At 57.0% G+C, this 12,839-nt stretch overlaps 2 protein-coding genes across 2 annotated transcripts in view; both read right to left on the minus strand.

The window, feature by feature from the left end:
- Positions 1 to 5,876, minus strand: part of Chat (choline O-acetyltransferase) — a 51,723-nt gene extending 45,847 nt beyond the window's left edge. Inside the window, exons 1-3 of the mRNA XM_070020417.1 lie at positions 5,811 to 5,876; positions 2,338 to 2,529; positions 1,680 to 1,798 (exon numbers count right to left, since the gene is read on the minus strand). Coding sequence (XP_069876518.1) covers positions 1,680 to 1,798; positions 2,338 to 2,529; positions 5,811 to 5,876 — 377 coding nt within the window. The remainder of the gene's footprint in view (positions 1 to 1,679; positions 1,799 to 2,337; positions 2,530 to 5,810) is intronic.
- Positions 5,877 to 9,221: 3,345 nt separating this feature from the next.
- Positions 9,222 to 11,180, minus strand: Slc18a3 (solute carrier family 18 member A3). Its single transcript, XM_070020418.1, has one exon. It carries the CDS (start codon positions 11,178 to 11,180, stop codon positions 9,582 to 9,584), a length of 1,599 nt encoding a protein of 532 aa, XP_069876519.1. The 3' UTR covers positions 9,222 to 9,581.
- Positions 11,181 to 12,839: the final 1,659 nt, after the last annotated feature.

Genomic DNA, 12,839 nt, shown 5'->3' on the forward strand with positions numbered 1-12,839 from the left:
TGTGTATATATGGAGGATCTAGACAGTCAGGTCCAACTGTACTGCTTGTGGCTGTGATACTTTGTTCTTTGCTTGTATATGTTTTTAATGCACATGTTAAATAAAGGTTACTTTTAAAAATCCCAGGTACAATGCTCAGGCTAAGAGTTCAAACCCCAGCCCCAGTACATGCACGCGTGCGCGCGCGTGCGCGCACACACACACACACACACACACACACACACACACAACACACCCTTCCTTTGGTCAGAACTGGGAAGTAGAGAAGCTGGGAGAAGGAGAGGAAACATGATGAAGAAAAGGAGGAGGAGGGGGAGAAATGAGGAGGAGGAAGAGGAGGGAAAGAGGGAGAAGAATAGGGGAAAGAGGAGGAGGTGGAGAAGGAGAAGGAGAAGGAGGAGGAAGTGGAGAAGGAAGAGGAAGAAGAGGAGGAAAAGAGTCAGAGAGGGCCCAGAGGGTTAGAAAAGGCTGGAAGATGGGGAAGGTCAGGTTCTGCCTAGAAACAGTCCAGTCCTGGGGCTGTACTGAGCTGGATACTGGGTATTCTGAGAAAAGTCTATAATGTGGTCCCCTTAGTGGCTAATGAAGAGGAAAGCAATTTCTGGTGGGAAAAAGGCCCCAGAGAACTGTGCCAGGGACCAAACCATCTTCACTGGCCATGGCTGATGAGGCTTGGTTTAATTGCAAGGGGGAGGAGAAGAATGCCCCTCAAATGCAATTTGAAGAACTGTTTGCAGAAATGCATTCATCCACATAGTTCCTTCTGCCTGGAGGAGGTCTGGATGCAGGGGAGGGGGGAAGAAACTATTTGGGTGAGTCTGGGTATCTGGGAAACTGGTCCATGGGTGCTGTTCTTCCAACTATGCCCTACTGGAAGGCAATCTGGGGTTCAAAGGGAGAGAAGCCATCTTTGTCTCCCTGTTTAGATATTCAGAGCAGGACCTTCTGACAGATGCCAGCAGGGAGACCCTCCCGCTTCTACTATGCCTCTGTTGCCATCATCCTCAGCGGGCCCAGAGGCCCTTCCAGCGGCTCAGTGAGCTCTGAAATTGCAGCAGATGGCAGCAGGGCTGGCAGCGGGGCTGGGAAGGAGGGACAGTCCCCTGCCTGTGGAGTCTGTTAGGGCTGGACTCTGGAGGTAGAGAGTTGCTCTTTAGGCCCCTGGGCAATGTGTTGAGGTGGCAGAACATAGGCCAGCTCCCAGGGTCTCAGTCTAGTCAATATTTTGTTATATGTCTCTTAGCTCAAATGTATTTTTTTGCTGGGCACTTGTGGCTCATGCCTGTAATCCTAGCTACTCAGGAGGCTCAGATCTGAAAATGACAGTTTGAAGCCAGCAGGGACAAGAAAGTTCATGAGATTTTTAACTCCAATTAACACCAAGAAGCCAGAAGTAGAGGGATTTCTGAAGTGGTAGAGGGCCCAACTTGAGCCAAAAAACTAAGGGATAGTTCTCAGGTCCTGTGTTCAAGCTCTAGTATTGTCACATACAAAACAAGTATGTTGAGGATGACCATGTGGTCACTTCCTGACTAGGTGGCCTAGATAGCTATCATTTCAAGACATTTGACTGAGAAAGCTCAGCCAACACACAGCTTCAGCTTGTCCTTCCTGGTGCTGGGCCCATGCCCCACCTTGGGTGGCCCCCATGCTGCAGGCATCAGTCTCTGCAACCTCACCTTAGCTGATCGTTGGTGTCTTGGAAGTGCTGCCGAGCAAAGATCACAGCTGGGCTGGAGTTGACTGGCAGGGCCAAACGGTTATTGAGATACATGTCATTCAGCCAGTACTCAGACACCTGCAGGGCAGCACAAGGCAGAGCACCATCACCCCACACTGGGCATCTGGCCAATGGAGGTGGCCAGTCCCATCCTGGCTTCGCTGAAGGACGACCGAAGTACTTCACCGGATTATTCACTTCATCCATTCTTTCTTCAGAGATGTATACTGAGCCTGTGTGCTTCCCAAACGATTTCCTTTCTGCCCCCCACTTTTCCTCATCCTGGATGTTTAATGATACATCCCCTTCCCATTCCTTGACTATCCTTTCCAGGGTCTAATTCTACCGTCCACTCTCTGCTTTCCTAACCTCATCTTTATTCTCATTGCCTCTTATCTGTCCCCCTCTTCTCCAATCCTATCTCTCATTTTGCTTGCCTCTCTCCCCTCTTGCTGTCCCTCAGCCTCTGCTGTTTGCCCCCAGCTGTCCCTGTACCATCCCCTCTGCTGCGTCTATGTCACTATCTGACCCTCACGCAACCCCTCCATCTGTCTCCATATCTACCTCCGGCCCATCTTGGGGGAGCTCTTTGTCAGCTTCCTCCCAGAAGTGCTTACCCAGTTGGCGGTCTTCTCCTGCCTCTCCAGAAGTTTCTTCTGCAGGGTCTCACCAAGGCCACCAGGGGTGCCAAACCGTTGCACAATGGCCTGGCTCTTCCGGAACTGCTCCTCTGGCACCAGGTGCTGCATGCATTGCAGGTAGGTGGCCAGTGTTTGCTGTAGTGGGGGTACTGGTAATTTAGGCAATCCCTGGAAGAGAAGATCCACAAGCACTCCTTGTGTCTGTCTCCCAAGTTAATTCTGAATGTGTCTTATCCGGGGACCTGTTTATCTATAGGCCTTAGCTCAGCAGAAATAGGAATGAAGGGCCTTCCTGTTTGATTTCCCTGCCTTTGCCCTGCTCATGTATCAGGAAGACACGCAGCACAGAGGGAATGGCCTTAATCTTGGCATCCAATAGGCCTGACTCAGTACCCTGACTTTGTGATGATCTTGAGCCAGGCTCTCCCCCAAGTAAAATGATCCTCTCGTAGGATCAAAGGAAGAATAATTACAAACCTAAAGGCTGGGCCTAAGTTGAAGGATTATTGATACTGTAATTGCATAGGTATTGGTATTGCTGGGTGCTGATCATTCCCTTATTTTGAGTGGTTCAAACTGGGTTTGAACTCAAGGTCTTGTGTTTACTAGATGGGTGCTCTACCACTTTATACACACCCTTTTGTGGATAGGGATTCAGGATTTTGCCCAGAGCTTGTCTTAGACTGTGACCATCTTACCTACAGCTCCTGAGTAGTTGGGATCACAAGCACGTAGCACAATGCCTGACTTGTGTATTGAGTTGAGGACCCAGGCTAGCTTCAAAGTGTGATCCTTCCTATTTCCCAAGTAGCTGAAATTATAGAGATGTGTCATCATACTGGACTTGCTAGTCACTCTTCATGTAGGAATTGTTCCCAGCAGGGATTCCATAGTCTACTCTCAGAACCAGATGGGTCAAACTCTTATGGAGCTGGATGGGTCAAAGTTGACTTTGAGAGGAGACCTGGTCAGTGCTGCCATACCAGAGTTCTAGGAGATGTTCTGCAAGATGCTTCCTGGGGTCCTTCCCATCTCAGGCCTCCCAGGTATGAAATCCAGGCAGGGGATTTGCTTCACATGGAAACTGAAGTGTGTATGTATGTCGGGGGCGGGGGGAGTATAGGGGGAAGGGTGGATATGGAAGTCCTTCCTATCCAGATCTCTCCAAGTGTCAGCTCTTCATTGATAGGACATAAATACAAACTCCTATCTGAGAGGGACACCAAGAGAATTCAGTGACAGAAATAACTAACCCCAGCAAGACATACCATTAAGTGTTAGGAACTTACAAGCCTTATCCCTCCAGAGGAAATCCCAAGAGAAAACCTGAAATCTTTGGGGTCCCCCCAAATGTGGCTGAGTCACAGGAACCCTGTACCATCCTCCTCCATGGGCAGTGCACCTCCTAGCCAATCCTCTTCCATGGGCAGTGCACCTCCTAGCCAATCAGCCACATTTGGCCAAGGATCATGTGTATCTTCAATTTTATCACATCCAGGAGAGGGATTTTTATTCCATTCAAAGAAGAAAAAACTGGCTGGGAATGTGGCTTGGTGGTAGAGTGCTTGTCTAGCATGCATGAAGCCCTAGGTTCAATTCCTCAGTACCACATACACAGAAAAAAAAAAACAACAGAAGTGGCTCTGTGGCTTAAGTGGTAGAGTGTTAGCCTTGAGTAAAAAGAAACTCAGGGATAGTGCTCAGGCCCTGAGTTCAAGCCCCAGGACTGGCAAAAGAAGAAGAAGAAAAACAAGAAGAAGAAGAATGAGGAGGAGGAGGAGGAGGAGGAGGAGGAGGAGGAGGAGGAGGAGGAGGAGGAGGAGGAGGAGGAGGAGGAGGAGGAGGAGGAGGAGAGGAAGAAGAAGGAGAGGAAGAGGAAGAGGAAGAGGAGGAGGAGGAGGAGGAGGAGGAGGAGGAGGAGGAGGAGGAGAGGAAGAAGAAGGAGAGGAAGAGGAAGAGGAAGAGGAGGAGGAGGAGGAGGAGGAGGAGGAGGAGGAGGAGGAGGAGGAGGAGGAGGAGGAGGAGGAGGAAGAAGAAGAAGAAGAAGAAGAAGAAGAAGAAGAAGAAGAAGAAGAAGAAGAAGAAGAAGAAGAAGAAGAAGAAGAAGAAGCACCAAAACCCAAACAAACAAAAACCCAAGGCCCAGAATGTAGAGGGTCTAGTTCTAGGTCATACTGAAATTTTTCTTCATCCAACATCTTTTTTCCATTTTTCTAATGGTGATTTCTCCTTTCCTCTTTCTATCTTTCCCCATCCATCTTTTCTTCTTCCTGCTTGGCTCCAATAATAGGAAAACAGGACTTTTAATATTACTGCTTTAATTGCAGATGCAATTAATGGATAATAGATGGCTTTCCTTTAGAGAGTTCTGGGTGGAGTGGTGAGTTTCCAGGAGGCAGCCAAACAATCAGTCTACCCTAGTGTGCTGTGGGATAAGGGGGCTTCATGGAAAAACAAAAACAAAAAAACAAAACCAAAAAACCCCAACAACCCTGTACCTGTTCTTGCTGCTGAGTCCTGGGCAGAGGTGGAACATGGGAGTATGCACTTATGGATGAATGTCAGTTCCCTACCTGTTTCATCCTGTCTCTAGAGTTCACTGCTCTGGCAGAGCTGTTGGTACCAACTATGGGCTGCTCCTGCCCTGGGGAACCATGCCAGGACAGGTCTGGGCAGCATCCCAGGTTGCTCAACCCATTTCCAGTCAGGTCCAGCCTTCCTACCCAGCCACTCTGCTCTCTTTGAGTGGTCTGGGGACTGTGAGAAGTCCATGCATGGGAAAACGGCAGGGGCATAGGTGAGCAGCACAGATCAGGGCAGTGCAGTGAGCGACTTCACAGGTGAAGGCCAGGAAGTTCTGGTTAGTGTTTCAAATGGAGGTGAGGTTGGGGAATGGAAAGCATGTGGCAGAGGGACAGGCATGTGCAACAACCTGAAGTCAGATTTATTACTCTATCACTCCAGGGCTGCTCAGGTGGAGGGAGAACATCTGCCCAGAGAAGCTGCCCAGGGAGGGTAGCATTGTCTCATACCAGTGGGAAAGATGATGCTGTTTTAATGCTCCAGGGCTGAACCAGTGATGGCAGCTGGGGCTGAAATGTGGCAAGGGGGAGGATAAAGAATTCAGCCTCACCCTAGGCTACCCCACTGGACTTAAAGCCATGGAAGCAGAAAACAGACATTAGGGTAGAGGGAAGAAGAGGAAAGAAAAGTATCTGCTGGACAGACATTTCTGTAGAAGTCACAGGCTCTCCCTGGCCTTGGATTAGTAAGTGTGGTTATGAGTACCATCCTAGCCCATCCAGGGAAGGGCTACAGTGTCTCCTAGAGAAGGCAGGGTTGGGGAACCAGCAAATGCCGAGGTCCAGTCCCACTCAAGACTGTCCTGAATGCAAGGGCATGGGAGTAGGGAGAGTAGGAATAAGATGGATAACGTCAAAGTCACTCACAGATTCCTCCTCAGTGCTGGCAGTTTTTACGACAGTCTTATGGGGGACTTTTTCCAGGATGGGCATCGTGGTGACTCCTGGTCTGGAGAAGCAGAGGTACAGACCTGGGGACCAAGAAGTAGCAGCATCACATGAGAGTCATGTAGACCTGGCATGAACCCCTCACCCCAGAGCCTAACAAGAGCCTCATTGCAGGTGGGGCTCTAATCTTGGACCTCACTCCTGTCCCCTGATCACAATGACCAGATGGGAGAGGGCGGGTCCTCAAGTGGTACCTGCTCTCAAGATGCTACTGCGACTCTGATTCATTCAAATCTCTTCTTTATCCCACTCGACTGTGAGCTTCCTTAGGACAAGATGTGCTTGTCTGATGTGCTCAGAGTTGGCCTGGGCATGTGTGGAGGAGGGGGAGGTAGGTCAGTTGAGGAAAGGAATGCCTATATATGTGGACAAATCTGTGCCTCTAAGACCTGAGCTCTGGTAGCACCCTGGGCTGCTTGGGATCTGACCTGTGGCCAGAAAAAGAAGGGCACTCAGGCTTACTGGGGTGGGCTGTGATTTAGGTCAGCAGGATCCAAGTATAAGTACCATGGGACTATGGAGAGAGGTGATGCAGGAAGCTGGGTAGTCAGGACCTTTAAGAGTCACCTGAACACTCAGGGACAATATACAGAAGTCATCCAGGCCAAGAAAGGCACACATTACTTTCTAAAGCTTTGAAGTATACCATCCGCCCTCAGACCCTACCTAAATCTAAACTTCTAATCTCTTGTCTAACCTAATCAACACTCAGGATGCCCATCAACCTGCTTCTTCTTCTCTCAAGAGCCTAAAGTTGTTTTGTCCATACCACCACCCCTACTCAGAGGCAAGGCCCAGGTACTGGCCCACAGCTCAGTTTACCCTGGAGACGCAGCATTCAGAAAGATGGATGAGGCAGGCCCAAGGATGGCCCATCTGAACAGAAAATGTAAGGCCCTTGCAGGCAGGTGGACGGTACTCCCTGAACCCCAAGCCCAGTCCTGCATAGTGAGGGGCTGCCCTGGATTGCAGAATTAGGGTATCAGTCCTTGGATGAGGGTCGATCTTAGTGTGTGCTGTTTGAACAGGGGCATTGAGATGAAGTCAGATTAGAAAAGTCCCAACCAATGGAGTAGTTGCTGTGTCCTCTTACACTAGTTCAAGAGCCATGCCAGTCGGCAAAGGGAAATGCCAGAGGCACTCGTCAGGCCTCAGAGACCCTGCATCTTAGAGAGAGGCACAGAACCCGGACAGATCATTTCCTGGTGATTCTTCCTCTTCCCTCTCTGCCCTTGGGCCAGCAGCCATAGGGTTTTGCATACATATTTTTCTGGTGTTTCACTAGCCTGGCTTGCAAGGCTACTGGGAAAGGTCCCTGCTCTATCCTGGAAGTCCAGCCCTTGGCTGGTCCAGTATCATGGTCCGTCTCTGTGCTCTGCGCTGCCACCTGGCTCAGACTGAAGCCGAATTCCTCCCTCCCCCATCTTCCTACAAGGAGCTGGAGAGAGCTGGGAACCCACCAAGTACGACAGGAATACATCCCACGACCCTCGACCCTCGACTCACACACAAAGCAGACCTCAGCGCTCCGCAGACGTCGCTCTAGGTGGAGTCGGATCAGAACCCGGGAGTCCCTGAGCCCTGGTATTAAAACCTCTCCAAGCCCAGACACCCAAGCTGCGGCACCCCGCAGCATACAGCGCGTTCCGTTCCCCGACGGCCGCTGCCGCTTCAACGCGGTGAACCCCGAGACCGCAGTATCAGCCTGGGCATTGCTCTTGGGTGGACAGCGCCCCCCGAGAGCAGCGCCTTGGTCCCTGGTGCCTTTGGTCCCCAGGGCTCTGCGCCGCGCCGAGCCCCGCTCCTCCTACCCAGCCCCGGCCCTTCTCACCTGCTCTCCTGGGTTCTGCTATCTGCCGCTACTTAGGACTCAGCAGGGCCGGGGATGGGGTGTCGGCAACAGGGGCTGGGAAGGGAGCCAGTCAGCAGCGCAGGTGTGGAGGCTGCCGCCCGCCTGAGTCCTTGGGAGAGCCTCCGACGTCGCGGGGTCCCAGCGGCCGCCCGACTAGCAGCGAGCCAAAGGGCCGCGCCTCTCCTTCCTCCGGCTCCTCCTTCCTCTCCCTTCCCTTCCCTCCTCCCCTTTCCTTTCCATCTTCCGTCCCCACGCCCGCCCACGCCCCGCCTCGCCATCCCACCTCTGGTCTCCGTCCTCCAGAAGCCCCGGTGGCTTCCAGGAGGAGCTCCTTCACTGGCACCAAGAAGGGGCACTGATTGTCCTCCTGCCCAGCCTTGCCCAGTCCCTGAAGCCCCCCAACACCACTGTCCCCTCTGCAGCTATATTTACAGAATCCTGGGGCATGTTGAGTCACAGGAAATCACTGCACATTGCCCTGGCCCCCAGCTGAGGGTCAAACCCTACTACGTCCCTAATGATAATAATAATAATTATTATTATCATTATCAGCATCTTTGGCTGATGGGTGGGATACCCCCACCCTCCTATACCATTTGTGCTGGATCTTTGAGGTGAGAGGTAGAGAGGAAGAAATACAGACATGGGCCCACTCTGCAGACCAAATCTTGTTTAGGGACGCTTTCCAAAGTACCCACCCCCTTAAGAATACAGGTAGACAGACTCACAAAAACAGACACGACCCTCCCCCAGTCAGATTTGCAGAACCAGGACAGACACACAGGAAGCACACACCAGCAGAGCAGACTCACCAGACCCCACCGCCTCTCCCTGGCAGGAGGATTTGATTCCAAGACTGAAGGCACCCACACCATGGGGGACTCAGAGTGCAAAGCAGCCTTGAGTGGCTACCTCCACTTCAGGACGACTTGGGGGGGGAGAGTGGGTACCCCTCCCACCTCCCCATTCCTTCCGTTTGGGGACTCACACCAGCTTGGCTGTGACCCAGCAGACACTCCTTTCTGAGACAGACTCTAGCTCCCTAACGGACTCGCATAGTCCAAAGTCAGCCCTGGGAAGATGGGCCTCATTTTTCCTCGGCCTCACTCCTTTCAGACAGCCTGGGTGGGGCGGGATCCCAGAAGAAGGGAAGCCTGGCCCAGGCTCCCCGCAGCTTTGTGGTTTGGGCGTGTCTTTAAAGGGCCGGCCGAGTACCGCGTGAGAGGATCCCAGGCTCCCCCGGGCGGCACCCTCGGGCGCTGCGCTGTGCCCGGGAGCGAGTCGGTGGGTGAGAGCCCCTGTGGAGTTTGCTTCCTTTGATGTTCCCCCTCCCCACCCAGTAGCAAAGGAGCCACAGACTCTCCCGCGTTCTTCGGTTAGTCCTCCCTTCTCCAGCTCTGTGCCAGGCCACCCACCCCTCACTAGTAAAGAGACTCGGCCTCTTCAGACAGACACGGTTTATTAATTGGGGCGGGAGGCACTGCGGTGCAGCAGGCCACGTTTGGCAACTTGAAGAAACGGAAGGACGCAAGGACGGAGACGCCCAGCTCTGCTCTGGGGAGCTGAGGTGAGGGCCCGCACACCTCCCACCTCTGCTGGGAGGGAGCGCAGGGGCTTCTCGGTATCTCCCCGCTCCCTGCTCACTTGGATTAGAGAGAGGAGGAGAAAATGGCTTGCAGAGAGGGGTACTGGCAAGGGAAGTGAAGACGGGGGAGGGACTGGGGTACACGCTGGAGGAGGCGGCCCCTAAGCCTGAGTCGGCCGGCCCGGTGCGCTCGCAGAGCAGCTACCCAGGGCCAAGTGGGGAGGGAGGGTGGCCTGGGGGAGGAGCCGGATTGCTAACTGCGGGTGTAGTAGTAGTTGTAGTCTTCCTCGCACCCATCAAAAGGGCCGGGCGGGCTGCCAGCGTCGCCGTCGGGGCCTGGCGTGGACCGCTCGCGCAGGCGCACCGCGTCGTAGAGACCCTGCGGCGGCTCGTCTAGCAGCACGTCCCGCTCGGAGCGAGAGCGCGTCAGGAGGCCCACGTTGCGCAGGAGCAGCAGGACCGGCGCATAGAGCAGGTTGGCCAAGCCCATGCCAAGGCTGAGCTGCTCAAAGCCAAGCGAGTGCACAATATGGCCCGCCACTATGGGCCCGAGCGCGTAGGCTACGGAATAGGAGATGTCGGCGATGGCGTAGACGCTGCCATAGACCGAGACGTGGCGCACGTCCACCAGGAAGGCGAGCGTGGGTAGCAGCGCGGTATCGACCAGCGCGATGCCAAAGCAGAGGCCGCAGAGGGAGACGACGAGCGGGGCAAAAGAACTGCAGGCGGGCACGAGGCACGAGCTGGCGCCGATCACCACCAGGCCGAGCGCCCCGTACAGCCACTGCAGGTGCGGGTACCGTGCCGCCAGGCGCACGGTGAGGTAGACACCCAGCACGTGCGGCACGAAGGCCGGCAGCCAGACCATGCCCATCTCCCATTCGGACGCCGCCATCGTGTGCTTCATCCACGTGGCGATCGTGGGCTCCAGGAAGGCGAGGGGAATGTTGCAGGTGGTCAGCGCTCCGGCGACCACCGCGATGTACGGGTCCAGCATGAGGCGGTGGATGGGCGTGCCCACAGGCAGGTTGGCCCGAGCGCGCGCGGCGGCCGAGAAGGGCCTGGCCACCGCCAACAGCAGCAGCGCGTCCAAGAGGGACACGGCGGCCAGCACCAGGAAGGGCACGCGCTTGCCCGCGAACTCGTAGAGGATGCCCCCGAAGGGCGGCGCCACCAGACTTCCGAAGCTGATGAAGGCCAGCGCCACGCCCAGAGCGCGGCTGCGCTCCGGCTCCTCGGGGTACTTGTCGGCGATCATGGCGATACCGGACGTGTCCGCGAAGGCCGAGCCCAGGCCCTGGAGGCTGCGCGCCGCGAACAGCGTGGCGTAGTCCTCGGCGAAGGCGAACAGGACGGTGGATGCGAACATGACGCCCAGGCCGATCAGCAGCGGCACGTCGTAGCTCATGCGGTCGATGAAGGGCCCGCTCAGGGGGTTCACCAGCAGCTGCAGGATGGCCTTGGAGGCAAACAGTACCCCGATCTTCACGTCCTCGCTCTCCGTGGGGTAGCGGGGCCTCAGGACCGGCCGGGCGGGCCCGGCGGCCGTCGGGGACGCCGAGGCGTTGGCCCAGGAGGCGCTGGCATTCGCCCGGGTGGGCGGCGGCGGGGTGGGCTCCCATGCCTCGGAGGTCGGCGTGGGGCTCTCGCTGCCCCCGCGCATATGGGCGATGTAGTCGGGCACGATGGGCACGATGACCATGTACAGCATGTTGTCCAGCAGCAAGGCCACGCACACGATGACCAGCACCAGGCGCCGCTGCCGCTGTGGCTCTTGCAACACCGCGCCCACCGCTTCCGACAGCTTGGCGGCTGCCGCCCGGGCCTGGCCCGCGGGTGCCGACGGCTCCATGCCCCCACCCGCCGCCCTTCCGAGGACCCGGCGAGGGCGTCCCGCAGTGCAGAGACGAGGGTGCGGGGACTTCGGGGGGGCGCGGTCCACGCCGCGCAGCGCCTCCTTTCCTCAGGTGGCCGCGGGACTCATGCCCCCGCGCCTAGAGAAAGGGAAGGGCTCTCTCCCGCGATGCCGCCGCCGCCGCCGCTCTCAGCCGACCCGCTTCGAGCTCAGGGGCGGCCGCAGACGGAGACCGGGCGCGCCGTGCCCCGGGAGCGCTCCGAGCAGCCCGCCCGCCCGCCCGCCCGCCCGGCCGAGGGCGCCCGCTGCCGCCCGCGCCCTCGCCCGCCGCGCTCCCGCCCCTCGCGCCGCGCTTGCCTCCTCCGCCGCCTCCTCTTTTTTCCTTTCCACTCGGGGCTGTGACGCGGCGAGTCTCAGCCCCCGAGTGGCGCCCCGGCCACTTGCGTCGCTCATGCTAATGCGACGTCGGCGGGGCGGGTCCGAGGGCGGGGCGGGTCCGGGCGGGGGTCCGCTCCGGAGCGCCGGGGCTGGGAGCCCGGGCCGGGGTCTTGGAGAGGAAGAGTCCTGGAGAAGCCCGTGGGGAGGAAGGAACTCGCCGAGGGAGGGGAGCGGCCCTTCCGCCGAGCCCCCCACCCACCCCAGGTCCTATCACCCGCGGGGCGAGCGCCCGCTCTGCTCCCCGGGGAAGAGGAGCGCGGCAGCCCGCTTTCGGCGGCCCGGAGGGAGAGGGGGACTGCCGGGGGTCCCGAGACTCCAGCCACAGCCCGGATCTGCGCCGCGGGCAGAGAGCCCCCGAGGTGAGCCGGCGACGTCCCTCTGCGCTCGCAGGTGGAGTGGGGAGTCCGCCTGGAGGGGGTGGAGGGGGCTGGGTGCGGACCCCGAACCCTTTCCTAGCCCCGCCCCCTGGCCCCTTCCACCCCCAGGGGGAAGGGAGGGGAGCGCTGAGACTGCCCGGCCGAGTTCAAATCCACCCAAGGCCCTTGGGGAGAATGCCACGCAGGGAATTCTCAACTGTGAGCCTGTGAGGACTGGAAGGGAGAAGTCCCCTCGACCCCACGCGGGGTTCCGAGTGTCAGAGCTGCTCCTCTGAATCTCCCGCAGTGCCCCGGCACCTTCCCCCTGCTTGGACTCTAGATTTCCGTTTTCCCAGCACGGGAATCCCAGCTCCGCCTCTTCTCCTTTCCCTCCTCCCCATTCCTCCCCACTCCTAACTCCTCCCAGACCCTCTTTCCGGACCCCAAGCCCTCCCTCTGCTCGGAGCCTCCGCCCACTTTCTACAGACCCTCCCTCCGTCTTCTCCAGAGCAGCCTCCAGGCCCCCGGTGGGCATGAGAGTGGAGCGGGCCCAGGTCCTCTCCTGAGCCGAGCAGCCCGGCGCGGTCCTCCCTCGCGCCCACTCACTGCGCAGGGCCTGGCAGCTTTGCTGACTGCCCAGGCTGGGGGAGGCCCACCTTCCGGAGAGGGCTCTACGTACTGAAGTGCCGGTGTGTCCTCAGAAGAGCTTTGACCCTGCATGCACATAGAGCCGGTACTCCAGTGCTCGGGCTGGCAGCAGAAAGGATCTAGCACAGCTAGCATTGTGGAAACTGACGTGTGGAGCTGACAGTTGGTTTGTCTTCCAGATTCCCAGCTGGGGGCATCATCCTATCTGGGCCCT

This window comes from Dipodomys merriami, unplaced genomic scaffold (genome assembly GCF_024711535.1).
Source record: "Dipodomys merriami isolate MVZ:Mamm:240054 unplaced genomic scaffold, mDipMer1.0.p SCAF_14, whole genome shotgun sequence".
NCBI classification, from domain to species: domain Eukaryota; kingdom Metazoa; phylum Chordata; class Mammalia; order Rodentia; family Heteromyidae; genus Dipodomys; species Dipodomys merriami.